The sequence below is a fragment of the Larus michahellis genome, chromosome 13, assembly GCF_964199755.1.
Source record: "Larus michahellis chromosome 13, bLarMic1.1, whole genome shotgun sequence".
Lineage (NCBI taxonomy): Eukaryota > Metazoa > Chordata > Aves > Charadriiformes > Laridae > Larus > Larus michahellis.
The window spans coordinates 12,907,143-12,935,134 of NC_133908.1; the positions used below are offsets into that span (position 1 = coordinate 12,907,143).

At 62.3% G+C, this 27,992-nt stretch overlaps 1 protein-coding gene across 3 annotated transcripts; it reads left to right on the forward strand.

Annotated features, from left to right (window-relative positions):
* Positions 1-1,442: 1,442 nt before the first annotated feature.
* SH2B3 (SH2B adaptor protein 3) lies at positions 1,443-27,729 on the forward strand. 3 transcript variants are annotated; one of them, XM_074606644.1, is made up of 8 exons: positions 1,443-1,574; positions 10,356-11,141; positions 25,264-25,365; positions 25,632-25,723; positions 25,842-25,933; positions 26,125-26,339; positions 26,671-26,842; positions 27,205-27,729. In XM_074606644.1, the coding sequence occupies exons 2-8, from the start codon at positions 10,383-10,385 to the stop codon at positions 27,498-27,500; spliced, it is 1,728 nt and encodes a 575-aa protein (XP_074462745.1). In that variant the 5' UTR covers positions 1,443-1,574; positions 10,356-10,382; the 3' UTR covers positions 27,501-27,729. The 3 variants fall into 3 exon arrangements, with proteins under 3 accessions (XP_074462745.1, XP_074462747.1, XP_074462746.1); XM_074606646.1 differs by lacking the exon at positions 1,443-1,574 and adding an exon at positions 3,040-3,462; XM_074606645.1 differs by lacking the exon at positions 1,443-1,574 and adding an exon at positions 9,318-9,453.
* Positions 27,730-27,992: the final 263 nt, after the last annotated feature.

Genomic DNA, 27,992 nt, shown 5'->3' on the forward strand with positions numbered 1-27,992 from the left:
TTCCCCTTCTGAGCAGCCCCATGATATTTTCCCTGTTGTTCCCTCCCCCAGCAAGGAGCCCACAGCCAGTGCCTCAGTTTCCCCTGCCAGATCTGGCTGGGAAAGACGGGAAAATGAAATCCTACGCTGAGCTTGCCCGACAGCAGAGAAAAAAGAGAGGAAAAGGGTCTGGAAGGAGGCGAGGGGCTGCCGGGCGCCATTTGGGACGTGTGCTGCCCTTGGCCTCCGCTTCCTGCTGTTCCCATGACCGGTGACTTGGCGGTGGCGGTTACGCAGCGGCGGGTGCTTGACGGCTCAGCGAGGTGAGCTGGGAGCTCTGAGTCACCGCCGCTGCTGGCTCCGCTCATGGAAATCTGGGGGTGCTGGGGGGGGGGAGGTACCGAGAGGCTCTGTGTGTCCCCAGCCAGCACAGGGAGGAGAAGGGTTGCGGGTCTCTGTCGCGAATTGTCCCCACATGGACCCAGCTGTGCCCGGGGTTCAAGGCGAACAAGTGGTGACACCACCACCCCACCCCCCCCGCCAGTGTGGGGCTGGCGCGACCCTCCACGGTGGCATTTCGGGGTGCGGGAACCCCTGTCCCGCCCCGGGCCCACGCAGGTCTCCAGCCCGAGGGTCGGGCACCGGGCGGGAGCGCGCTGCCCCCGCCGCCACCCCCCACGGCTGCGGAGCGGGGCCGGGAAGGGCCGGAGCCGGCTGCAGTGCGGAGGGTGCCCGGGAGAGGGCAGCTGGAGCCCGGCGACGGCTGCGGGACCGCTGCGGGCTCGGCGGGGCTGCGGGGGGGGGCAGCAGCCCGTGGGGCACCCCCTCCATCACCACCCAACCCACCGCCCACCCTGCCCTCTGAAGGGGCTGCGTGAAAGCCAGGCTGAGATTTCTGGGGGGCACTGCCAGCTCAGCACAGACCCCCCCCCCACCCCCCCGTAGCCGAGCATTTCCAGGTGTCACCCCCAGACCCCCTCCGGGCAGATGGAGGGGGGACCCTCATCTCACTGAGGTCACCCGCAGCCGATCGCATCCCACCCGTCGGGAAATGCCCATGTGCCGCTTCCAAACCACCCGCCGCACCCTGAAAACGAAGCGGGCCAGAGGGTGGGAGTTGAAGAGAGAAGTGGGAAGGATGGTTGGAAGCTGCGTAAGGCTTTTACAGGAGAAGAAAGCAGCAATGGTTAAAAGCTGAGCCCGGTGCAGAGCGGAAGGGAAGCGGGGAGCGTGTGTGTGTGTGTGTGTGTGTGTGTGTGTGTGTGTGTACAAGGGCATCTGCGCAGCTCTGCATAAACAAACAGAAAAAGCAGAAGTCAGTGGTAGTGAATTAGCAGTTAGGGACTGTAGAAAATCCATACAGGAAGTAAAACAAAAGAGAAATCTCAGGCCATGGGGGCTGAGGACGCTGAGAGGGCGCTTTTGAAATAGATGAAGCTCATGAAGAAAAGTGTGCAATAGCTGGGACAGCCGCCCGTGGGAAGGAGGGCAGGCACTGGGCTCCACCGACTGCTCGTCCATGCTCAGAAAAAAAAGGCAGAAAGTGCAATTATGCATAAAACAACAGAGGAAGGAATTAAAAAGCAGCTTTTAAGGTAAGATTTTATCACGTCAGCCACTCCCAGCCACTTCCCTGTGGGGTTTGGGGAGGGCTGGCTGGTTGCAGAGTCACCTAGACCCCTGGAGCAGGCGATGCCGAAGGGGAGTGAAGGGCTACAGCCCTGCAGGAAAGCTCAAATCTAGTCTGGGGCATTGTTGGGTCTGGAGCAGGGCAATGCGGCTGTGTCCACATTGGGAGCAGCCCACGGCTGTGGTCTGGGGATGGCCAGCCCTGAGCCCAGCACCAGCGGGGGATTCCGGTCTTTTCCTCATGAGAAGGGGATGGATTGGGAATGGATGGGGCGAGTGACTGGGGTGTACTTTAAAGCATCACCGAGGATGGAGCCAGCTGGTGGTGGCACACAGATGCCCCTTCACAAGCAGCTCAGCATGCCTCATCCCTCTCTCCAAGGGCAAATCCCGCAGCTTCTACCTTCCCAACACCCACAAATTGATCGTGTGGTGTCTGTAAAATCCCAACTGCCACTTCCCTGGGTTTCCCTGGCTTGGCATGCTAGGTGAGCACCAGCCCCCAGGGCAGTGCTGCTTTGCCGTGGCTCCTGCATGCCCGGTGTGAGTGGCACCTGTGTGGGGGTCTGTGGGGGAAGGAGAGCCCCTCCATCCCCTGTGCTGCTGCCGTTTGGGGAGGATAAAGCCCCAGAGGAGCCCTCGGGACAACCGGTGACGCAAGTGGGAGATGTTGATGGGTCAGACGTGACGGTACAGACCACAAACCAGACCTTTCCTGGAAAAAAAGGTGCAGTGAAGGTTTATTTTCCTCCCATGTCCCATGGCTCGCAGGGTGGGTGGCTGCAGCTGTGCCATGCTCCCCTGGGACGGGATGGCACCAGGATGGCAGCACGACGGCTGAGCCTGGCCTGTGTCCAAAGCCCTGCTTGGGACCGGAGGGACACTGCCACCACTCTGTCACGGCTGAAGCCCTCGTCTGTGGTGCAGGACAACTGCGGGTCCTGTGGCCTGATCCACTCCCGGCGGGCGTGGGCAGTGCCCCGTGGTGCCTTTCGCAGCAAAATAATTTCCTCGACCGAAAGGCAGAGAAAAATGATGAGAAATGGGGTTTGAGATGGTGTCTCGCCCACTGCTGCCACCGCAGAGGTCTCTTGGGTCCCAGTCTGCGGAGCCGTGGGAGGCCGCCACCAGGCAGGGACAGGAAAGCGGGGTGTTTTCCTGCACACGCCCCTCCGAGCCCCCAGACGACCTCGCACCCAGGCTCCCTCCTTCCCCCCGAAGGGCAGGGACCAGGCGGGGGCGGAGGCGGGGGGGGGGGCTGCAGTGCCCGGACACTCCCAAATCCACAGAGAAAAAATTGCAAAAGTCATTAAAACTAAAAAAAAAAAAATATATATATAATAAAATAAAACCAACCCCCACGAGCGCAGACGGGCTGTTTATGCCGCTGCCTCCGCGGGCGCGGATGCGATAAGATAAAGGCACCGGCGTGGAGGGGCGGCGCGGAGCGCTGCGCACCCGCGGAGCCGGGGCGGGCGGGCGGGCGGACGGACAGAGGAACGGACGGACGGACAGTCAGACGGCGCAGCCCCTCCGCTCCGCCCCCGCGCAGCCTCCGCCCTCGGCCGCGCCGCTCCGCTTTACATAACCCGCCCGGGGCCGGGGTCCGCGTTCACCCCCCGCCGCCGCGGCTCCGCTCGGCGGAAATGCGGAGCCGCCTGCCCCGGTTTCCTGCTTGAGCCGTGCCGTGCCGTGCCGTGCCGTGCCGTGCCGTGCCGTGCCGTGCCGTGCCGTGCCGTGCCGTGCCGTAACCGAGCTGCCCGCCCCGTCCCGCCCGCCCCGTCCCGTCCGGTTCCCGGGCGCTCCGCCGCGCTCCACCATGGGCGAGCGGCAGCCGGACGCCTTCTCCTGCAGGTAACGGCGGGCGCGCACCGGGACCGGGACGGGCTGGACCGGGACGGGCGGGACCGGGACGGGCTGCGAGGCGTCCCCGGGAAGCGGCCGCTGCAAAGCGAAAGTGGCGGCGGCGGCGGGGTCCGGCCGGGCCGGGGGAGGCAGCGCGGCAGCCGCTCCTCCTGCCGCTGCCTCCGGAGCTGCCCCGGGAGCGGATCCGCTCCCCCTCCGGCAGCGTGATCCCCACGTCTCTGCCAGCCCCGAGCCTCCGGACCTCTCCTCACCCCCCAGTACCCCTTTTCTGCTGGGTTCACGCTTATCCCGGTCCCCTTCCCCTTGTTCCCTCTGACCGGGGGCCACAGTCACCCTCGGGGACCCCTGTCCTCCCAGCACTAGTTTCCCCCGTGGGCACTCCTTATCCCAGGGGCTGTTCCCCCAATTCTGGGGACCCCCATATCTCCAGCACCCCTTTACCTTAGAGCACTCCCTCTTCTGGGGTCCCTGTCCGCCTCAAGGTCCCCCCATTTCCCAGCACCCCTATCCTGGGGGGCCCTGATCCAGGGGTGCAGCAGGCACGGAGCCAGCCCTGACCCTCTCCTCTGCCTGCCCCCAGACCCCTCCAGCTCCTGCCATGGGGGTGTCCCCCTTCTGGAGGGCACGGGACCCTGCGGGGTGATGCCCACCTGCCCCAGCCACCGTTGCGGGGTGTTGCCCTGCCCGGGGGGGCCGTGCCCTGCCTGCCCGCCCCGCTGCCCCCTTCTCCTCTGCCCCCGTGCCCGCTGCGAGTGCCAAGCGGAGGTGCCAGCCGGAGCCTGCCAAGTGGCTCCTCTGGCTTTCTGCTCCCTGCGGACTTCGCTGGCTCGCAGGCACTGCCTGGCTTGGCAGGCACAGGGGCTCGGAGCACAACGCCATGCACCGGCGGGCAGTGTCCTGGTGGCCTCCCCATGCCCTGCCGGCATGCCCAGTCCTGCTTGTGCCAAGCCCCGGCGGGGTCACCCGCAGAGAGCCCGGACCCGCTGGCTCCGACAGCGGCAATAACACGGTCATTGCTGCCGGGGCTGGGATTTACTGTCAAGGAAACCGGGACGAGTTGTCGAGCTGCGATTTCGATATTGTTGTTGCAAATTGATTCAAGATGTTGCTGGAGTTGTGGGCTGGTGGCCCGGGGACTTTTCGAGTTGCTGTGCTTAGGTAGGAAAAGCAGGCGGAGGAAGAGGTTTTTGGCGTGGGGACCCGACGCTGCCGGCTCTCGCATGTCCCCGTCTGCCATTGGGCTGTGCTGGCAGGTTACGGGATTGGAGTTTAAAGGCCTGTGAAATTACTGGCAGGTTTCACTTTGACTTTTGGGACTAGATCAACGCCTCGGATTTCTTTTTAACTTGCATTTGGTGCAGGAAAGCCTTGTTCCCGTTCATTCCCCCCGCCCCCGAAACTGCTTTTATTTTCTCCTTTGCCTTTATGTATTTATTGCCTCTGAAAAGATCCGTTTTGGTTTCACTGGAGCCTGCGGGGCCGCGGCTCTGCCAGCATCGTGCATCGTGACAGAGAGATTTGGGTGCAAGTGCCAGTGGCTTTTGAGGGGTCTTACCTCTTTGTCACCCAGGGCAAACCCTCCCCACCCACGCACCCGTGGGGCTGCCGGGGAGGGAGCCTGGCGCTGCAAAGACGTCGGGACAAATCCCAGTGGGTGAGACGAAGCGCACGAGCTCGGCGCTGGCGGGGTTTGTGGTACCACCAGCGCTGCCGCAGCTCGGCAAGGAGGAAGAGCCGAATCCTGGGGGAGACCGCTGCGGTGGGGGGAGAGCGCCGAGTCGATGGGGGGACGCTGAGCTGCCGACTGCTCCCCCCTGTCCCCGTGGGCGAAGCCGGGGACCCCCAGCTGGCCGCTCCCCCGGGAGAGCTCCCTGCCCCTGGCTTCTCCCACGCCTACACCGCAGCGATTCATTTCGTGCTACAAAACAAACCCTGTCGAAAGAGGCCACACCGCTGCCGGGCTTTTCCCCACAGGCAGTGGGTGTAGGAGAGCGTGATGATGTAAATCGGTCTGCAGGGTGCCAGACACCGCGGTGATGGGCACGCGGGTGAATGGAAGCAGGCAGGTCTTTGGGGAACTGGGCTGGCCACAGTGGCTCGTCCCGGTGAGCTCCTGCAGGCCAAGCAACACTGGAGCTTGCGTTTGACCCGAGATGGGTTTGGGGTGGGCTGTCTCCATCCCAGCTGTCCCGGTGGAGCAATCAGGGGAAAGCAAACGGGTGGATTTCCCCTGGATTTAAAGTGCCATAACATCAGCCATGTCCCCAGAGGTCTGCAGCGCAGCTCAGCCCACGCACAGCCGTAGATTAAGGCCAGCTCTGGCCTTTAATATAGCGAGTTGTGTAGTGCCAGGTGGTCAAATAAGGAAGGGGGGTGTGTGTCCTGTGAGAAACTGGGGATAGGACAGGAAAATCAACTGCCCCCCTCCCAGCCCCAACCTTCTGGCTTTTAACTCAATTTCCTAAGAAAACAGCCTACGTCAGCGTGCAGTGGGGTCTCTCTGACCTGCTCCTCTGTCGCTTTTGAGTTTGTCGGTTCAGTTCAGCTGAAGGAGAGGGAGGGGAAGGTCCCGAGACCCCCTGGGACCCTCCAGCTTGCGTGGAAACAGCCGGCAGGTCGCGGGGAGCGGCGGTGCTGTGCCGTCACCTTCTACAAGACCCCAGAGAATCCACACCGCTGCAGGGGGCTGCTCTCAGAGAGTAGAGCAGGACGGTGCCGGGCAGTTTCTGCCGTGGGTTGTGCTGGCCTGATTCACAAATCGCCTCTGCTCTTCTATAGTGATGCTGTAAATACGTGGGTGCTGTTTTGGGGGGGTGATAGGGGCCCTGTCACCCTCCTTGCCTCCCACGCAGTCTCCATGCTGCCCTGGGTGCGTGGGCTGGGGCCTTCTGTTCTGGTTAGGGGTAAATCAGCAATATTTACCCCCCTGGTGAAAGCGGGCTGGTGGAAGGGAGAAGAGGCTTGGCTGAAGGGCAGCGTTAAAACTTTGTGGGGTTTTCCATGAGCGTGGAGTCGGGGCTGCTTTCCACGGCTGCGCTCGCCCTGCGGTGAGTGCCCAGGGCAGGGGACGTGCCGTGGACACGTCGCGTTGTGACCCACCTCCGAGGAGGGTGTGGAATCGGGGTTGCTCCCATCCATCACCCCTGCGTATCCCGCATCGGGAGGCTGCCAGCCGGACCTTTTCCCACCTCTCCCCCTGCACCAGCCCCTCCTCCCTCGCTGAGCAGCTGCGTCTCCGTGTCCATCCCCAAATGGCCGCACCGCCCCGTGCTCTCGACCCAGGGTTGCATCCAGATGATCCTCCAGCATCCACCGGGGGATCGGGATGCAGAGAGGGTCTATGGGCCTGCACTGGCACCATCCCAGGGGGATGCTCCACACCACCCCAGCTCTTGTGAGCCCACCCCCGGTGTGCTGCACCCCCCCCCCCCCCCAACCCCTGCCCACGGGGACCCTTATCCCCCTGAACTCCCCCGGGGACCCGCATCCCCCCGAGCCCCCCGCACCGGATGCTCTCCCATTGAAAAGTGCTGTTCATTGTAACCCGGCCTTTTATAGCCGCCTCGCGAGCGGGCTGCGGGGCCGTGCCAAGAAAGGCTGCTGCCGGCTCAGAATAGCTCTTTTCATGGAGGACATCCTGGGAAGGAACAATGTTCCCGCTCTTGGGATTGTGGGAACTTTGTATTTTTGCCACTCGGGAAGCCGGGAGCTGCGGGGCTGGCGAGGGCGTCTCCCAGCCCCTCGCCTCGCTCCCTCCTGAAAATAGTCCTTCGGGGTGAATTTTGAATAGCGTCGTGCTTATAAAAAGGAGCCGAAAATGCCGCCGGCTGCTTTTCCTCCGGTTGGGGAACAGTTGTTTCTGGGAGAGCCAACACATAAATCAAATTTCCTATTTACATTGCTGGCGTGCATTTTCCTGGCATGGAGAGCAAGCGGCGAGGAGTCGGGGCCGGTTTCATTTTCGATCGCGGCGCGCTGGCTGCGCTGCACATGCTCCGGGGCAGCCGGTGCATGCAGGCGTGTGTCAGCAGGGCTCGCTCGGCACCGGGCACGGCCACGCGCTTTCTGCTTCCTAACATTCCCCTTCCAGGCTGGATTTGCAGCGCTGGCTGCTGGGGGGTGCCCTGCCAGCCCCTCCGCAGCCCCCTGCGTGGCTCTTTGGTGGGAAGGCGTCCATGCAGCCCCTCCGTGGCATGGAAAACTGCTCATCCTCCAGGAGCGGGCGGGAGAACTGTGGCGCTGGCTCCCGGCGCTGCTCGGTGCTGCCGTCTCCTCTGGGTGCAATTAAACAACAAATGCATCTACTGGGATTTTTGCTACCACGAAGGCGTAAATAACCCATTGCCGGATCCAAGCCATGGGTTATCGTCCCGGCCGGTGCCAGCACCCACTGCTGCAGCAACACTCACCAGGTTGGGCAAGAGTTTAATGAAATCTCCCGGGGGCGGCTCGGCTGCAGGGCTGGATCCTGTGCAAGCCGGGGCTTGCCGCCCCAGCCCGCATCAAAGCCAGCCCATGGCCGGTTGGTCCCATCCTGCTCTTCCTTGAGGTCCCAACCCAGCACCCCAAAACAGCCTTGAGACAGGGCAGGCTGGGTGGCATACAGCTCTTCCAGTGGCTGGGGGGGCATGTTAGCCCCCATCCCAGCCAGCCCGTGGTGTGTCCGAGGGTGGGCTGGATTGGCCGTTCAATTCAAATTAAAGCAATTAGCTGTTTTGACGAATCCTTTGGCTCAGCGGTGACCTGCAGGATGGCCAGGAGCCCCTCATACGGACACATGGAGTATAAGGGATGTGGATGTAAAGTCTGCCTTAAAGCCCGTGGCTGATGAATTCCAGCATCGTGCAGCGTGACGGGCTGGAGCAGGGAGAAGCCCACGCGGCAGCGGGCGCTTGCATCTCTGCGGCATGTCCCTGCCGAGACCTGGGGCCAGGTGGAGGAGTGGGATGCTGCTGCGGTAGCTCAAGCATGGATTCAGCCAGGATAGCCGGAATAGCCATTTCCATGTGAGAAGTGTGCCGGGCAGGAGCAGGGAGGACAGCATCACGGTTTGTACCGGTGCCGGCAGGAGGAAGCGCTGGGGGTGTATTTCCCATCATCGTGCCGGTTGGAAAAAGCATGTTGCTGCCGGAGGTGGCCTTTGGCTGCTTCCCGCCGCGTGGCACAGGCGAAGCCCAGTTTTTCCCACGCCGCAAACCTCTCCCGAAGCTGCCGTGAAGGGAGCCTGAAAACTTGGAAGGCAAATTCCCTATTCTGGGAATCTCCCGCCCTCCTGATGAGCCGTCCGTGTGGGCGTCCCTGCTGCCTTCTGCATTTTGAGGGAGCATCCTGCCGAGCGTGCCGGCGGTGCTGGCAGCTGCGGCGGCGATTCCCGGGTGCTGGAGGAAGCCGGGAGCTCAGGGGAGGATGCTGAGTCACGGGCAGGCTGGCGGCGCTGATAGACGGCCGGGCGCGGGGCCCCGCCGGGGGGTTCGGCCAGGCCATGGGCAAGCGCACGCCCGGCATCGCCACAGCGCCGGCCGGCCCCGAGCCTCGGGCGGCTCTTCTGAGAAGCCGGGCCCCGGCGAGGCTGGCGGGGGACAGATAACATCTCCCCTGGCCTAGAAGCTTCGCAGGACGTACTAGGAAGGGCGGCGGGTGGGCAGAGATAGAGGTCCGCTTCCCGGCGTTATCGCCTCCCTGGCTGCAAACCAGATCCGCTGCGCCGGCACGTTCCGCATTGCCCTGCTCCCTTCCTCCCAGCCCCTCGTATTTTTTTTTTATTTTTTTTTTTTTTTTAAATTTTTCCTCCCCCTGACCAATGCAATCACTTTTCCTCCCCTCCCGGCTGCCGGGGCGCTGCCGCTGGGCAACCGGAGTTTCGGGGAGGCGGCGGTGCCCGTGCCGGCGCGGCAGGATCCGGGTGGGTTGGCCGATGTTTCCTGCCTGAGCGGAGTGCACGGCCCCGATAAGTGCCGCGGGCGAGCACGAGGTTCGGCGGTAAGCAGCGGGGTGCAACCGGGCCAGCCATGGGGAACGCTGCTGCCGGGCATGCCAGGACGGCTGCACGCCGGCCATGGGTGCCATCAGATTGGCCTCGCAGCGAAATCTGCTCGGGGCAGAGATACGGCGTGGTTTGCCAGAGCCCAACGGCCCCTCGGTCCCGCAGGCGGCAGAGCATCCCCCTGGGGATGTGTGCTCACCCCTGGCCATGCCAGCGGCGCGGCCACATCTCCCCGGGCTGGTGGGGCCGGCTGGATCTGGCAGGCAAGACAGCTCCGTCCCTGGATTTCTCCAGCTTTTCATGTCGTTTCCTCCTCCTCCCGCCCCCACTCCGGTTTTATCAGCTCTGTTGAAATAGGTCCCTGGAGGGAAACCCGTCGGCGGGGCGAAGCTTTGGCAGGAGGCGAGCGGATGCGGGCTGGCCGGGCGTCCCCGCGGGGCGGCGGGCAGCTGCGCTGGCAGGAAGCCCCAGAGACGCCCCGCGCCGGGACCTGCCGGCACCCCACCTTGCAGGTGGGGAAACTGAGGCACGGCCCTGCAAGGTGGGGATGGGGATGCAAGGTGCTGCGGCGGGGCTGGGCGCTCAGTGGCTTGCACAGCCATTGCCCCTGCCACGGTGGGGGGTCACGGGCTGTAGCGGTTGCGCGTGGGGCCGTGCCGCTCACCAGGGAGCCGGCTGACCTCGGGCCAGCTGCAGCGTGTGTCCCCATGCTCTACCCAGGTGGATGAAGTATCTTTGATGGGGGCCAAGCTATGCACAGCAAGCCTCGGGCTGCTTGCCCTGTGGGTATGGATCTGGAGCGGTGTGCGGCCGCGCTGGCCGGGGGCTCTCGGGGTAGAGGGGGAGGTATCGGGGCATTGGGGCCACCCTGACGCCGCGGGTGTGCTCTGTCTTGCAGTGCGGCCGCCTCACTGGAGCCACGGCAATGAATGGGCACGCTCTGCCGGCCGGCACGCCAGTGCATCCCCGGGGCTGGCATGAGTTCTGTGAGCTGCACGCCATCAGCACCGCCAAGGAGCTGGCACGGCACTACCTGCGCTTCGCCACCGAGCACCCACACCATGACCTCCTGGCCGCCGAGAACTTCTCGGTGCAGTTCACTGACCTCTTCCAGCAGTACTTCTGCCACGAGGTGAAGGAGGGCTTCGCCATGAACCAGCTCCGCATCCTGCCCGCCGGGCCAGCACGGGATTACCGGGACACGCACCGGCGGCACATGGACGTCTCCTTGGGCACGGTGGCCACCAAAGCCGAGACGGAGCCGGGCGCCCGCCCTGAGCAGCCCGGCCGAGCCCCCGAGGCTGCCCCGATGGGGCTGCGCAAGTCCTGGAGCTCGGAGGAGCTGGCGGGGCCGGCGCGGCGGCCCTTCTCGCTCAGCCAGCTGCGCAGGAGCTGGCGCAGCCTCTTCCGACGCCGTTCCTCGGACACCCTCCCCGGGGACGGGGACGGGGAGGCAGCGGCGGAGGTGGCTCTCAAGCCGGGACTGGGCAAGCGCATCCTGCCGTGGGGGCTGTCGCGGGAGCAGCCCCCCGAGGTGCGCAAGGAGGGGCTCCTCAAGTACGGGCTGTTGGACGAGACCTCCCTGGACAGCGGGACGCGCTGGCAGCGCTGCCGCCTGGTGCTGCGGCGAGCGGGGACGCCCGACGGCGAGGAGTACGTGCTGGAGCTCTTCGACCCCCCCAAGGTAAGAACCTGCCGGCTCTTGCCTGTTTCAGCCAGGGTGATGCTGCGGGTCCATTAGCAGCGCGTTGGGATGCCGGCACATCCCGCCGGGAGGAGCGGGGCCGTGGTGCATCCCTGGTTGCAAGGGTCTCTCACCGTGGGCAATGTCCGGGCCGTGGAGACTGCACCCTCTTTATTTGAGACCTCTGAGAAGGAGAGCAGTGGGCTCGCGTTTGGGGGGGCGAAAGATGCTGTCAGCATGTGCCAAGGGTGGCACAAATGCTAATTGTTGCAGTCACCCAAGATGCAATTGCATTTCTTCCCCCTGGCTTTTCTGGCTAGAAGCAGAGCGCCCGCCTTGCCCTCAGTGCGGAACTGAGGATAAGGGGCTGGTGGCCTCCACACCGCTCGTCCCCGGCCTCACGGACCCGTCCTGGCAAGGCAGGGGGTCGCTGGGTCTGGCGAACCCCAAATTCACCCTGTCCCCGCTGTGCCATGGCTTCAGCAGCCACGGCATCTGCTCGCCTGGGCAGGCTGGGAAAGGAAAGGGAAAATAGAAATTAGGCTTTGTGCCTTCCTCTGTCCCCCGTGGGACCTGTAAGGGAGTTTAATTTTATTTTTTTGTAAGTACTTTTGTGGCTAGAAATTCAGATCCCGGCTACCCCGGGGAGCTCCCGTGGTGCTTAGACGCCGGCTGGAGCGGAGATGATGCAGGATGTGAGTGACCGGGGAGCGATGTGTGTGTGGGGGTGAGCCGTGGTGTTTAATCTTTAAAAAGACAGTTCCTCCACATGGCAGGTCTTACGCAAGCATTATGGGCTGGGTTTTCTCTTTCTTTTTCCTTTTTTTTTTTTTTTTATTTTTTTTTGGTGCTTGTTTAACTTTGATGACCAACCTGTACTTCAGAAGGAGGGAGGCTCGGTAAAGCCGGAGCCTTGCCCCTGCCTTTGGGCTGCGTTTGCCGCTCACGGCAGCGACAGGGCCGGGGGGCAGCTGGCTAAATTCCCGCTACTTCTGTTAAACCACTCCAATATTGAATTTTTTTTTTTTTTTTTTAAAAAAAAACCCCAACCCTAAAAACCCAAAACAACACCAGAATTGTCAAAAAAGTAAAAGCCGGTTTTGCTCCGTTGTGTCAGGGCTTGCAGTTGTTTGTCCCCGTGGGAGCGCCTGTCCCTGTCCCGGGGCACGGGGAGGTCTGACTCCAAACGGCACCGTTTTGGGGCTCTTTGAGGGTGGTCGCAGCAGCCGGGCAGGGCGCTGGCGTGGTCTGGGCCCCAGCTCACCCCCATGGCATTGGGCACGTCGGACCCGGCGGTGGAGAGGGAGGCGTTGGGCTGGTGTTCTCTGAGACCCCGCTCTGCACCCTCGGTGGCATTTGCCCAGACCTCCCCCTCGGGGCTTTGCAAATACAAGCCAACCAAAAATAGAAGCGAAGCGAGGGCGATGCCATCCCGGGGGTGGCTGTGCTCCCTGGTGCGGGGGGGATTTTGGTGGTTGCATCTGAGGGTGCCTCTCTGTGTTCACCCACCTGTGCCCCCCGCCACCCGGGCACCAAGCTCCTGCGCATTTTCCCCCCCCGCCCCGACCATGCACATCAGGCTGCAGGGGATTCGGCCGCCTCCACGCCAGGTGGAATCCCCGGTGACCCGGCACAGCCGTGGGGGGAGCTGAGCCGTCCTTTCTGCCGAACCTTTTGCCCCAAAGGGCACAGCGCGGGCAGCGGAGCCGTCACACCCCGGGCACTCGCGCGCCGCAGCAGCGTCCTTGTCCTGCAGGACAAGCTCTGGGATGGGACCCCGCTGGGTGCTGCCTGCTCCTGGGACCTGGCGCTTGCAAACGCTGCTTTTTCCCTTTTTTTTCTTTTCTCTTTTTTTTTTTTCTTTTCTCTTTATTTCCCCCCCCACCCTCCGTTTGGGAAGCAAGCCCAGTGCACAGCACATTCTTCCTCTCCCCGCAGCCCCTGGCCGGCTTTGACCCAGGGGCGGGAGGCATTTCAAACAGGACATTTTGCGAGTTCCCCCGGCGCTCGGCAGCGTTATTCCTCGCCGTTTGCAACAAATCTCCGTCCCACGGAGATTTACCCGTGCATCCCGGTCGCCGTGAAGGCTGGGGACCCTGCGGTCCCCGAGCAGAAGGGTTTCTCCGCCAGGTCCGCGGAAGGCGGGGGGATGTTCCTCGCTGGATTTCACGAGTCTCCCCAGTAAATTGCTTCCTGTGCAAATATTCTCAGGGCGGGTCCTTCCTTTCTAATTAACTGGGCCGAGGCCAGATCGTGTCTCCGTTACAGCAGAATCAATCCAGCCCCTTTCCCAGTAACTGCGGTCGAATTCCAAGGGTGCTGGAAAACCCCCCATGGTGCTGGTGGGTCCCGCTCCCCAAACCCAGCAAGGAGCAAACCTTGGAGTGGTGGGAACAGAACAGCTTGTTGGTGGTTATCTTTTTCTTTTTCTTTTTTTTTTTTTCCTTTAAAATAACTAAATAATAACCAATAACTTCTCAGGGAAGGCTACACGGAGCCCCCTCCCCTCCATCGTCCAGCCCCGGGATGCTCACAGGGCTTTGCTGCTGCCTTCTCCCCTGTGTGGTGGATCTGCTCCTGATTTAAAGATGCCATTGATCATCATGAAAGATTAATGTTTTTAAATAGGCGACTGTAAAAACAGTCCCTGGGGGCTTTCATCCCTGGCTGGTCTCCCCAGAAGCGCCCTCCCCTTCTCCCTTTCTACAAATTAAATACTATGATGTAAATCGAAATTCAGCTCAGCCTCCCAGCTTTGCAGCATCAAGCCAAGCCCCCAGATATATTCAGCACCTTGCCATGACCTTGGAAGCGCCGGGTCTGTGGGGAATAGAGGGGGTGGCCCCACGCGTGCCCCACCATGGCTCGGCTGCTGCTCCCTCGCTCTGCTTCTGGCAGCTTTTATCTTCTTTTCCCCCAGCGCGCTCCGACGGGGCCTCTCAGCCTAATCCCGTAACGTGCCCGGCATCAAAGGGAGCAGGGCGCTTTGAAGAGCCCTAATCCCATTTACTGCTTGGGTGCCTGCGGCCCGCGCTGTGCCGGGCGAAGGGGTGAGTGCCGGCAAGCCGTGCCGGAGCCGCCGGTGATCCCCGCGGCACTGCCCGACATGGGCATCCCGTCCCCCAGGGATGGGCCGTTCTTGCGTGAGCTTCGGCCGGATGAGATGGGGCTTCCCATCCTTGCAGCTGCTGCTGGGTTGGTTTTGGCATCGCTCCTTCCTCCCTCGAGCGCTGGAAAAACGATGTTGCGAAGGAGGGGTTTGGAGGCGACGGGATCCGGGGCTCTCCCGGGAGAGGGTCACAGCCTCCCGCAGGGCAACGGTGGGCTCAGGGCACCTGACGCAGGGTGGGGGGCACCCGGACCCCCACCCTGGGGAGATGCTGGAGGGTGCTGGCGTGCTGGGGAGAGGAGGGGAGCGAGGATGCCGTGCCACCGATGCTCTGGGCTGGACTCCGCGCTGTGGTGGGGGCATCCTGACGCGCAGAGCGCCTGGAGCAGGGGCATATCGGGGTATCTATAATACCTGTACGTATGGGTGTATAAATACATGTGCCCAGGAAAACCAGTGAAACCCTGGGTATGGTCCCAGGCATGCGGACCACGTGGATTCTCTGATGTCTAGTAGGAGGGCGATGCTCACAAGTCCTCCCTGCTTTCCATGGAGGCGCTAACGGCTTTCTCCCTTTTCTACCGTCTCATATAATTTGTAGGATCGGGGTAGCTCTGAGGCCCCTCCACCTTCATAAATTTAAGCCAAAGCTGGCAAAACAGGTTTGCATGTTTTAGGGAAGTCCTGCGGAGTTTCGGGGCTGTTCATCAGCTGAGCCCCAGCCCTGAGTGCCTCTTACATGGCCAAGTCCTAAACTCCGTGAAAACTGTGATTTGCAACGGAAATGTCCCAGGCTGTTTCTGTTGACCAGATGTTTTTACAGGAAGGGGAAGGGAAATGGGATTTGCATTTGTGCTGGATTCTTTATAGCATTTTAATGAAATCCAGTGCATCCCGTAAATTGATGGCATGCCGAGACAAGCCAGGAAGACTCCTTCCGCTGAAAACCCGTGGTGCCTGTGTCATATAGCTCGTACGTCTTCAGCCGTGGCCGCAGGAGGAGCAGTATTTTTATCTCTGCTCGGCGTGAGACTGCTTTGACTTCCTTTTTTTCTTTTCTTTTTTTTTTTTTTTTTTTTCTTCCCCCTTCCTTTCACCTGAAGCTGGTTTCTGAGAACTGCCACCTCCTGAGCAAGCAGGTCCTGCGCCGCTGGGGCTCCGATTTTCAGCGCCTGGGGCTCTGCGCAGAAGCCGGCCGGGCATCGTGGTCCCCATCCCTGGCTCCTCCCGGAGCTGCTTTGTGCCTCCAGGAGCAACTGGGGCTGCTCCGACGTGACCTCGAGTGACTCAACCGAGGATATATGGAGAGGCAGTGGCGGAGGAGGAGCTGCCGCCCGTTCCTGCCCGCAGGGATGGAGAGGCCATATTTTGGGAAGCCTTGACCCCAGCAGCAGCTGTGTTTGCATCCCTATCCCAGGCAGGGACTTGAGCAAACCCTCCCCCCCGCCCCCCCCCCCCGTCTTTTGCAGCTTTGCTTCCGATCTGAACCACCTTTCCTCTTACTAGTGACCTATAATTATCCTTAAAAACTGGATGCGCCAAGTGGGATGCATAAATGCCCTTCTCCCTGCTGCAGCCCCATGAGCTCCTCTGTTCCTCTCTCCATTCCTGCAAAAAAAAAACCTGATGCAAAATGGTCTTTTCCTCCCAGGGCCACCATGAGCGGGGCAACCGCTGCCCGTGGGCTCCGGCAAACCCCTCTGGGGTTTGCCGGAGCCCACGGGCAACGGTTGCCCCGCGAGAAGGGATTTGCTGGTGATGGGAAGCATCTCAATGTCCCGTCGTTGTCCTGGCCCGGGGAAAGGCACCCTTGTGTCAATCTGGATCCCATTTGGTATCCTCCATCCTGCGAGCCAGAGCGGGCTGGACCACGTGTGCTCCTGCCCCGGTCCCCGTTGTTTGCCCAGGGGCCAGCTGGCTCGCACCACTTTTTTTTTTTTGATTTTTTTTTTTTTTTTTTCTCTCTTTGTTGCAATTAAAAAAAAAAAAAAAGTTAAACAATCCCAGGCTAGCAGGGGTTGCTGCCTTGATCCTCCAGCCAAGAGCGACCCTGTAGGATCATCCCTTAGTGGCTGGACAGTACATGTCTGGAGAGCTGCATCCCTCTCCGGGCATCCCCAGGGACCACATCCCTCTCCGGGCATCCCCAGGGGCTGCATCCCTCACCTGGCATCCTATTCCTGGCATCTGCAGGGGCTGCATCCCTCTCCTGGCATCCTTCTCCTGGCAACCCCAGGGATCACACCCTTCTGGCATCTCCGGGGACTGCATCCCTCACCTGGTGTCCTTCTCCTGGCAACCCCAGGGACCACATCCTTCTCCTGGCATCTCCAGGGGCTGCATCCCTCTCCTGGCATCCTTCTCCTGGTATCTCCAGGGGCTGCATCCCTCTCCTGGCATCCTACTCCTGGTATCTCCAGGGGCTGCATCCCTCTCCTGGCATCCTTCTCCTGGCAACCCCAGGGACCACATCCCTCTCCAGGCATCTCCAGGGACTGCATCCTTCTCCTGGCAACCCCAGGGACCACATCCTTCTCCTGGCATCTCCAGGGGCTGCATCCCTCTCCTGGCATCCTTCTCCTGGTATCTCCAGGGGCTGCATCCCTCTCCTGGCATCCTACTCCTGGTATCTCCAGGGGCTGCATCCCTCTCCTGGCATCCTTCTCCTGGCAACCCCAGGGACCACATCCCTCTCCAGGCATCTCCAGGGACTGCATCCTTCTCCTGGCAACCTCAGGGACCACATCCTTCTCCTGGCATCCCCAGGGGCTGCATCTCTCCCCCAGGGACCGCATCCCTCTCCCAGCAGCCCCAGGGACCACATCCTTCTCCTGGCATCCCCAGGGCAGGAGCTGGGAAACCTGCCATGGGGTAAGAGCCGGAGAGGTTTGAGTGTGCTGCGATTCCCTCGGGAGAGGCGAAACTGCACCCAAGGGTGCTGGGAGCTGCACCGAAACCCGCCCGCAGACTTTCACCGCTGAGCGGAGCGGGCGGCGCATCCCCTCGCTGCTTCGCTTTCGGCGCTGCGCCACTCGCTGTTCTTCGAAGGCACGCGGGGCTGGGCGTCCTTTTGGCTTTTTGAGATTTTGGTGGTGAATTTTTAAATATTCTCCCCCCCCCCCGCCTTTTTTTTTTTTTTGGTATCGGAGGGTGAGGGCACGCAGGGGGAGGGCGATGAGACAAAAGGTTATTTGTCATTTATTAACCACAACTTTTTCCATCCTTGGTCATGCACGGAAAAAACACTTCTAGCAGCGTAACCACAGCCCCGGCGTTAATTGCTGAAGAGCAGAGTTTCTTATTTTGGAAACCGTGTTGCTGGGATGGAGCTCGCCGGGGCTCGATTGGGTTGCGAGGGGAAGGGCGCGGGACGGAGCCCCAGGCTGCCGCTTCCCCCGGCGCTGGGGTTATGGGGCTTTGCAGGAGAGGGGCTCGGGGGGTTTCCTCCCTTTTGAACCCCATCCTTTAAAATCCACCCTGCTGTTGCTGCAGTGGGACTGGGGGGGGATTGCCCCACTGCTCTGACCTCCCCCCCCCGGCCCGGCTCATGCTGGTGGCTGCTCGCGGTCGGGGCCGTGTCCGTTGCAGGGATGCTGCAGAGCTGCTCGGGTAGGAAAGCACCGTGTGTGAGCTGAGAAGTGAGCAAAAAATGGAGATATTAAGTAAATCACAGGAAAAGGGACTGGGGAAGCGCTGAAGGACCGTGCTGCTTCCCCACCAGTCTCCCGCAGCTGGGGGCGTGATGGGCCACGGGGTGCCGGGGGGTGCTGGGTCCCACTCAGCCCGGGTGTGAGATGCCCGGTGGTGGTTTTTGGGTGGTTGTCTCTTTTTTTTTTTCTTTTTCTTTTTCTTTTCCTTTTCCTTTTCCTTTTTTTTTTTTTTTTTTTTTTTTTTTTTTACGGCCCAGGATGTGGTTGTTTCGAGGCTGAGTGCCGCTTCTTTCAAAGGTAAATATTTATGAGAGGCTGCGCAGGCAGCGTGGGGTCTGGAAGGATTCATCCCGGCGGAGGGGGCTCGGCTGGGGATGGGACTCCCCAGGACTCCTCCCTGCCGGGCAGCCGCTCCCAGCTCTCGTGATGGGTGTCGTGACGTTCATCGTCGTCTTGAGATTATGGTAAAAACGAAGCATTTTGGGCAAGATCTCCTTCCTTTGGCCGGGCAGGGACCAGCGCCAGGCAAGGTCCTGCTTTGGGACCAAAGTACCCACCCGGGGGGGGGCGGGGGGGGAGCGAATGCTCCTCCTTGGGCTCTCAAAGCCCTTCCATGGTCCTGGGTGGTGCAAAATCCCGGGACATCCTGGGGACCCTGCGGGGTCCGTGCTGGATGCCCCCCATCCCTGCGGGGCCAGGCTTTGGGGTGACTCAGTCCCCGGCTGCGGCCGGCTCCCGCTCGCACGCAGACACCTTGTTTACTTTCCACGCTTGTTATTTATTCCAGGAAATTATTAAAGCAGCCCACGCTGGAAGCGAGTTTGGCTTAAAATAAATTAAAAAAAAAAACTAAAAAAAAAAAAACTAAAGGGGCTGGCGAATGCTGCCTGTTTACAGATCCTGTTTATAGCCCCCGTCTTCCCTATCCCTGCTGTGACCGTGAGCCGCTGGGCTCTCTGCTTTTTTGGGGTGGTTTGCAGGGTTTTGGGGAGGGAAGGTCGCCTCGTTTGTGCGGATCTGGCGGCCGCTGAGGTTTATCAGTGCACAAAGAGGGGCAGTCAGCCCCGAGGATGGGGTGGGGGTTTCTAGCTGGACCCCCCCCCCCCCCAGATCCCTCCCCACAGGTATGGATTTACCCAGCGGCTCTGGGGGTTGCGTTTTATGGCACCCTGGGTTTAATTTAATAAGAAATATGGGCTCGGTGGGTCGGTGGGGATCCGGGCTGTGTTTTCTTGTGTTGCCTTTCGCCGGCGCTCAGCAGCCGCTCGGGATGGGAACAGAAGGAGCTTTGTGCCCCAGCCGCCCCCGAGCCAGCGCTTCAGGCCGGCACAACGGTGCCTCTTGTCACCGCTGAGCCTGGTCCCCTCGGGGATGGCTCTGTCCCCCACCCGCGGGCTTTGGGGATGCCTCGAGACGGGGTGTCTTGGAAGCTCTTTTGTGCCTCCGGTGTCGGTGGGTTGAAGATGCTGGCTGGGGTTTGGGGTGGGCAGAGAGGGGGTTTTGACGAGGTGATAGCCGGGGTCTTGGCGGGGGGGGGGATCACCTCTCATGGGCAGAGGTGGCACCTCCTATGCCCAGCACCCCAAGCCCAGAACAGAGAACCCCATGATGGCACTCACTGCTGTCAGTAGGTTTCAGAGTGAACAGCCTCCGCATGCAGGCAGAGAGGCTGGAGTATGCCACCAAAGGGTCCTCTCCGGTGAGCTTTGAGGGGGTGAGCTGGGCTGGGGGGCCCTGCAGTGGACGTGGGGTGCAGAAGGCGTATGAGAGGCCGGGGCTGTGCAGGGAAACGGCCCAAATCAGTGGGATCCCAGCCCCTGTCCCCAACACCAGCGTTGGCATGGCGCTGCCTGGGGCAGACCTGTCCCCTTGGGATCAGCCGTGGTGCAAACGCCCAAGGAGGAGCATCGGGATTAGCTGTGCTACCAACCCCCCGGAGCGCTGGGATTAGCTGCCGGAGGACAGATGTTGGGAATAGCTGTGCTGCAAACCTGCGAGGCTGAGCGCCGGGATTAGCCGTGGCGCAAATCCCCGAGGATGAACGCCGGGATTAGCTGTGGTGCAAACACCCAAGGACACATGCTGGGATTATCTGTGGTGCAAAGTCCTCGAGGAGGAGTGTTGGGTTTAACCGTGGTGAAACCTCCCAAGGGCGAACGCTGGGATTATCTGTGATGCAAAGTCCCCGAGGACGAACGCTGGGATTACCCGTGGTGCAAATCCCCGAGGACGATTGCCGGTGCAGCAGACACCTTGCGCCCTCCAGCACCACCCTCGGTGCCCATCCCAGCCCCGCAGGACCCCCGGTGCCACCCCACTGCCCGGCGCTGGGACAATGAGATGTTATTTCCCCTCCAGTTGGCCCGGCATCCCCCCGGGACGGGGCTGCGTGTCTCCGTGCTCCTGGGAAACTCCACAAAACTCCCCAGGGCTGTGGGCACGGGATGTGGTTTTACATCGGCATAACCCGGCACTCGCACGGCTGCAGATTTCGGTGGCTGGCTGGCTGTCCATCCATCCGCCTGTCCGTCCACCGGCAGGGCCGGGCTGGGCTGGGCTATGCTGCAGCTCCGGCTGAGGTTTGTGCCTTGCCGAAGGGGTACAGGGCGGGCTCCGTGATTTACAAGAAGCAACAAATCTCGCCTGTATCCGTCGGGGACTTTGCACAAGGGCTCGTGGCGCTTCCCCGCCTCCCGCGGCGTGACTCAGAGTGGAAGCGAAAGAGCCGGCGCGGGGAAATCCCTGACACGTGGAGGGGCCGGTGACAGCGACCGTCGCTCTCGAAGGATTTTCCCTCTGCCCCGCACGGTCTCGGCCTGCCGGCCCCATCACCGTGGCTGTCATCCCCATGCCACCACCATCATTCTGTGCCACCACCGTCACCCCCACGCCACTGCCATCATCCCCAGGCCACTACCGTCATTGCTGTGCCACCGCCGTTATCACCATGCCACCAGTCACCACCTTCATCACTGTGCCACTGCTGTCATTGCTGTGCCACGGCCATCATCACCATGCCACTGCCGTCATTGCCGTGCCACCACTGTCATCCCCGTGTCACTGCCGCCTTTGCCAGCCGGGGACTGGGTACTGGCCAAATCCGCTGGGAAGGGTGGGTGGCTCCGGCTTCCTCCTGTGTAAACCAGCATTGCAGGCGCTGGCAGGGTTTTGGGGACCCGGCAGAAATGGGCTGAGCCCGAGGGTGTCTGGGTGGGCGGTGGGTGCTGGTACCAGTTGAGCCTAGAGGTGCCCATGGCTCTCCTGGCCATGGGCAGCGTGGCGGTGTGATTGCGCTCTCGTTCTTGGAAAGCTGGCTGCCTTCCTCTTTCCCCAGCCCAAAAAAAGCTCTCCCACCATCTGCCGTGTCCACTGCGCATCCATGCAGGTCGTGCTCCGTACGGCAGCGACTCAGAGCATCGCGGTGAGAGCTTTCCTGGCATGTTTGGGCAGGTTGGGAGGAGTTTTGGTTCAAAAAAGAAAAAAAAAAAAAAAAAATTAAAAAAAATCCCAAATATTCTGGTTGGAGAGGGACCCGTTGTGCCGAGCCAGCCCTCCTGGGTGGTGGTTTCCCCACCGCCGCTCACACGTGCGAGCGGCAGAGGCGGGCGGAAAGGTGCGCTGCGAGGGCTGCCGGAGGGAGGAGCGCGCCGAAAGCAGCCGGCGGCGCCCGGCGGCATGGGCAGCCCGCGGCAGCACGGCGTGCCCCGGCCTGGCGTAAACACGGGGAGTAAAGAAAGTGGCGGGCGAAGGAGCTGCGGCGAGGGCTGTTACCGGGGGGTTTGCAAGGCGGAAACGCAGCAGCTTCTCTCCGCGCCTGCAGCTCCTGAGTGCAGCCGTGACCTTGGCCTGACCTTCAGCGCTCGCGCTCCCGGCACGACCACAGTGCCGAGCTGGCGTCGGGCTCCTTCCTATATTTGGCAGATGCTGGCAAACCCCACTTTCTCCCGGCCGCCCTGCCCTCCCCAGGTGCGTGGTGGCCACGGATGCCATGCTGGCACTCCTCGTGCCGTGCCAGTTCTCCCAGTGCCATGCTGGTGCTCCCCATGACATCCCCCCCCACCAGTGTCGGGGGTGCGGGGACACAGGACAGGGGGTGCAGTGGGGTGTCCCCCGCCCGGGTTGAGCGTTGGGCTCTGGCGGGATGCTCTGGGCTGGGAGCAGCCATCTTCCATCTTCCTCCATCTTCCAGTTTGCCACATGTCCCCTGACAGTGGGGACAGCTCTGGCCTGGCTGGAGCTTTGTATTTTTAAACTCTAGAAAAAAATCCTCTGCAAAGAGCAAAAATACAAATAGTGGGGGTCAGGAGACCGCAGGTGGGAGGACACTGCTCTCGAGCACTAAATTTAAGTAGGCGCTGAGAGCCGTGTGGCTTTTGTCATGTGTCCCCATGGGTGACTCGATGTCCCCAGCAATGCCTGGCCACTGTCAGTCCCTGCAGGGAGAAGGGATCTGGGGGAGCCGGGCTGGATCCTGCTGCCGTCAGCCCTGTGAGCCGGACGTCACCCGTGTCACAGCCCAGGATGGCCGATTTTGCGTGCCAGGTGTCAGGACCGGGGATGCCACAGCTATGGCACGGTGGGGGCTGTGTTCTGGGGGCTTGGGAGTGCAGCTTTGTGGGACATCGTGTCCCCAGGTGATGTTGGGGGACGTGTTCAACCTTGTGCTGGGGTGTCCCCCATGTGCACAGGATCCTTCGGGAAGCAGTGGGGTGAAGTCTCTGGGGTGGGAGCTGGTGCTGGTTGGGCTGCGGGGCTGAGCTGGGGCAGCAAGCTGAGCATCCCATCCCATCCTGAGCATCTCATCCCATCCCTTCCCATCCCGAGCATCCCTGCCCATCCTAAGCATCCCTTCCCATCCGGAGCATGCCATCCTGAGCATCTCTTCCCATGCTAAGCATCCCTTCCCATCCGGAGCATCCCATCCCATCCTGAGCATCCCATCCCAAGCATCCCATCCCATTCCAAGAATCCCGAGCATCCCTGTCCATCCTAAGCATCCTGACCATCCCGAGCATTCTATCCCATCCTAAGCATCCCTTCCCATCCCGAGCATCCCATCCCAAGCATCCCATCCCATCCTGAGCATCCCGAGCATCCTATCCCATCCTAAGCATCCCTTCCCATCCTGAGCGTCCTATCCCGAGCATCCCATCCCATCCTGAGCATCCCGAGCATCCCAAGCCCAGCCGGCAGCAGGGGATACCCAGCCCCACGATGCTGCCGTGGCACCTCTCTTGCCGAGAAGGAGCCCGTGGGCGCCGGGTGAACGCGCAGCCTGTTGAGTATGCAGTTTTGGTTACCGAGAAATCCCTTTCTCGGTACGGGCTGCCATCGAGCAGGGCATCTTGTGGTCAGGTGTGGTGGTTCGGGGGGGGAGCGGGGGCACCGTGCCTGCGGTAGGCACTTCTCCGAAGCCAGACTCATTTTTCGGGCACCGTATCTCTCTGCTGCATCATTTCCTTCTCCCTTCACGCTCCCCGTCTGTGCTTTTTCCCGGGGAGGGAAGCAGGGCGGGGGGGGGCTTCGCCGAACTCCCTCTTTCCTGGAATTTCCCCCTTCCTAGGAAAGCGGGAGGGCCGACCCCGACGCTGTGCTCGGGATGGGTGCCGATAAAACCCGCCACGCCAGCGAGCCCGGGGGACGTGCCGGGCGTCACAACCCACGTACGGGAAAGCAGCCAGGATGGGCCAAAAACCCCTTGGGCTTTCTCCCCGCAGGACTTTGCACAGGACGGGGGTTATCTTCCGAGGATGGCCAAAAAAAAAAAAAGGATAAAAATCCTTCGGGATAAAGCACCGGCGGCTCGCGGCACCCCCGGGCCCATCGGCGACAGTGATTGCAGCTGTAGCTGCAATCACTGTCGCCGATGGGCCCGGGGGTGCCGCGAGCCGCCGCGGTAGCGCCCAACCCTGTTGCACGATGCCGTTCGGTGAGCGACTTCTAAGAACTTTCTTTTCGGCGCAGCTCGGCGCTGATAAGGGCTGATCCCTCTCGCGCTGCGTTTCCGGCCCCGAAAGTACACCGAGTCCTCGGTCGAGAGTGTCGAGGGAGGGAGGGAGGGAGGAAGGAGGGGGGGGATGGAAAAAAAAAAAAAAAAAAAAAAAAGAAAAAAGCAAAAAGCAAATAAAGACAGTTTGGTTGGGTGACCGTGGAGAGGGACGGGTCCCCCAGCGCCTGGTGGGGACCCCCCTTGGGGTTGTGGAGGTGGCTGGGGACATGGCAGGGGTGGCTTTGCTGCCGGCGTCGCAAGCTCGGAGCACAATTAATGTGCTTCGGTTGGCAAACACCATCGTGACTGGCGTCCCCGCAGGGACGGTGGCCGTGGATCGTCAAGGCGGGGAGCGGGGGGAATGCCGGGGCTGGCGCAGGGTGCAGCAGCTCAGCCTGTGGGATGCTGAAGCCACCACCGCGTGAATCACAGCCAGCCAAAATTTTGTCGTACCGTGCTGGCAGCAAGCCCAGCACCGGGGCGGGGGGACACGAGCTTGCCAGGCACATACCAGCGCTGGCTGGGCTTTGCTGGGTTGCACGGGGCGGCTCGCTAGCCACACGCTTGGCTCCGGCCATGTGGATGAGCATGGAGGGATCAGCTCCATCGTCCAGGACCGATGCAGGGGTCCCCCAGGGGCATTTCGCATCCAAGGAGGGTCCCTGGCACCCCGGATACAGCCCAGTCCCGGCGGTGGCCGGGTGGCTGCCATATGCCGCACGCAGCCTCGCGGCGGTCAGCGGCTCGCTTGCCAGCGCACGGGGCACGCTGGGCGGCGGCGGAACCGAAAGCTGCGGGGAGGGGTATTATTAGTCTTTCTGGAAGTGTTTGCTCAGCTTTTTGTCATGTGCCTGTGTCAGCGCCAGACCGGCCGGGTGGGCGCGGGGAGCTCTTGGCACGCCAACCCCTGAGCGCGCTGCCGACCCCCCCCAGCCCTGCGCCCACAACCGGGGTGCTCCCTGCCCGCACCCCAGTTTCCCCAGCGGTGCACACAGTCTCCCCAGCACACGCTGCCACGCTGGGAACCCCCTTCTCCCTCCTCTCCTCCACCCATCCCTCCGCTGCCAGGTCCTTGGGGGGGCCACCAAGGTGGGTCCCCACTCCGGGCACCACTCAGCCCCCCCCCAACAGTGCCCTGACAGTGCCCCGACAATGGCCGGGTAGCGCCGTGCAGGGTATTTCCTTGCCACATGGGGTATTTCCTTGCCGGTGGGGTATTTCCCTGCAGAGCGGGGTATTTCCTCGCTGGCTGCCATGCCTCGGGTGGCTCCCGGCAGGCTCAGCCCCATCCCGGCAGAGCAGCGGGACGTGGGGTGACATTTTGGGGTGCAGGGGTGTTGGGGCTGAGCTCAGCCGCCGTGTTCCCCTCCGCAGGGCTCCAAGCCGAAGCTGCACGCCGCCTGCTCCGCCATCCAGGAGGTGCGGAGGTGCACGCGCCTCGAGATGCCCGATAACCTCCACACCTTCGTCCTCAAGGTAGGGCCCGGCCGAGGGGGTCCGCAGCCGGTCCCGAGGCCTTTCCCACCCTCCGGGGCGCACGTGGCTGCCGAAATCTCCCGTGCCAAATTTCGGTTCCTCTTCCCAACTAGGGACAGGGTGCACGGGAGGATGCGGCATTCGGGTGGGGGATGCTCTGCCCCGGCCGGGGTCAGGGTCGGTCCCCAAGTGCAGGTGGGTGGGAGGGGGATGCAGATCTCTTTCTCTCTCTGAAGCCTCCTTGTCCCTCTCTCATGTCCCCCCAGGTCGCCAACGCCACCGATGTCGTGTTCGAGGCCGGGGACGAGCAGCAGCTCAGCTCCTGGACGGCCGAGATCCGGGAGTGTGCACACAGGGGGTGAGCGCCCGGCGGGTGTCCCCGAGCCTGGGGATGGGGACAGCCACTCCGTGTCCCCCAGCACCATTCCTGTCACCCACCGCCGGTGCTCAGCCTGGCTTCTCTTGTCCCCCGGCAGGTCTGACATGGGCGACCCTGAGCTCCTGGCGTGCCGGCACCCCGACCCTGCGGCCACCAGCCCCGCTACCAACACCGACAACCTCAGCCAAGGTGAGCAGCAGGGACGCCCGGGGGACCCTGGGGACAGGGCAGAGGTGCAGGGGACATCCCTCGCTGGGGGGGATCCCTGCCATGGCATCCCCGAATTGTACAGCAGGGGGGCAGAGCCAGAGGGGAGGGGACCGGGGGTGGTGGGCAGGGGTCCCCTTGTCCCTGGGGCACTCATCCCTGTGCCATGGCAGGGGCGACGCCAGGGGGCCCGGGGGAGGCGGCGGGACCGAAGATGGAGCAGTTCCTCTCCTCCTGCCCCTGGTTCCACGGGCCCATCTCCCGCGTGAAGGCGGCTCATCTGGTGCAGCTGGGGGGGCTGGAGGGCCACGGCGTCTTCCTGGTGCGGCAGAGCGAGACGCGCCGCGGCGAGTACGTGCTCACCTTCAACTTCCAGGGCAGAGCAAAGGTACGGGCGGGAGAAGGGGCTGGGGCAGGGGGGGGCGGAAATCTCGCAGGAGTCCCTCGGGCAACCTCCCCACCGCAGTGTGGTCCCTGTCCCATCCCACCCCGTGGAGATGCTCTCCTTGCCTGGTGGTCACAGCGGGCTGGTGGCCCCGTCCCCGCTCCTGGCGGGGCAAAACACCCTGCAACGAGCAGGGCACCGCGGGCTGGGGGTGCAGCACGTCATGCTAAGGCCATTTGTCCCTTCCCCACCCCAAATATCCCTGTGTCCCCCCATCATCTCCTCCAGCAAAGGAGCCGGTGGAAGGGTAACAGGTCCGTGCTCCTCCCCGCAGCACCTGCGGCTGGCGCTGACGGAGCGGGGCCAGTGCCGTGTCCAGCACCTCCGCTTCTCCTCCATCGTGGAGATGCTGCACCACTTCCATCGCTACCCCATCCCGCTGGAGTGCGGCACAGCCTGCGACGTCCGTCTGTCCAGCTACGTCGTTGTCCTGCCCCAGCCACAAGGTAGGCGGGCAGGGAGGGATGGGGACGTTCCCGGGGGGTGCAGGGATGGAGGGGGTGTCCCGGCAGGAGGGTCCCTGGGATGGATGCGGATGTCCCAGAGATGGGCCCTTTGGCTGCACGTGGCTGGGGAGGCCGGGAGACGGGGGGAAGCGGAAGCATCCGGGCAGTGGCACAAAAGGTGACTCCCGAGCTCCCGGCTTCCTCTTTCCAAAAAGGAGAAGCTGCCCTAAATCGCCGGCTGCTCCCCGCTGCGGCCAGGGCGGGTGCAGAATGCGCCCCGGACCCCCACCCTGGTACCCGCAGCGGGGGGCGATGGGGCAGGAGCATCCCACCCACCCGCCGTCTCTCCCCTCCGCCCGCAGCTCCCGGCTCCGGCAGCACCGTCCCCCTCTCCCTGCGCGTTCCCAGCTGGAGCCCCGAATTCAGCCTCGCCCCCGCCGGCTCCTCCTGCCCCCGCGGCCCCGACGAGACCCCCCCGGGCCCCCCGCCGGAGCAGATCTTCCACCTGGTGCCGCCGCCGGCCGAGCTGGCGCAGAGCCTGCGCCCCAGCGGGGCAGCCACGGCCCCCGGCCCCCGGCACCGCGATTCGGACTACGAGGTGGAGGCACCAGGCCGGGGCCACGTCCGCGCCATCGACAACCAGTACACGCCGCTCTGACGGGTGCCGGGATGCACTTTCGGGTGGAGAAATCCTAGAGACCTTCTGGGAACGCCAGAAAGAATGTACTTCGTTTCTTCCTTCTGGTTAGGGATGATTATTATATTTTTTGTAAGGAAGGGGGTAATTTTTCACTCCAGTACGGGTGTGCTCCCTCTCTTTGGCCTGTTAAAGGGCCTTTTATTTTTATTTTTTGTTGTTATTATGAAAGCTTTCTCATTACTGTTTACACACGCCGCTCCTGCCTGCCTCCCTGCGTCCCGAGCATCGTGCCATCAGGCTCGGTCTCCCGCCTGTCCCTGACACGACAGTGCCAGGAGGAGCCGGGGTCTTGCGTTACACCCCTATAATTGGAGAAAGGAAAGGGAAAAAAAAAAAAAAAGGGGGCGGGGGGGGTGGTGGGAAAAAAAGTGGATTCTAAATTCATCGACCAGTTGCTGCTCCGGGCTGCGCAACCCGCTGCCGTTGCCAAACCCTCCAGCAAAGCCCGAC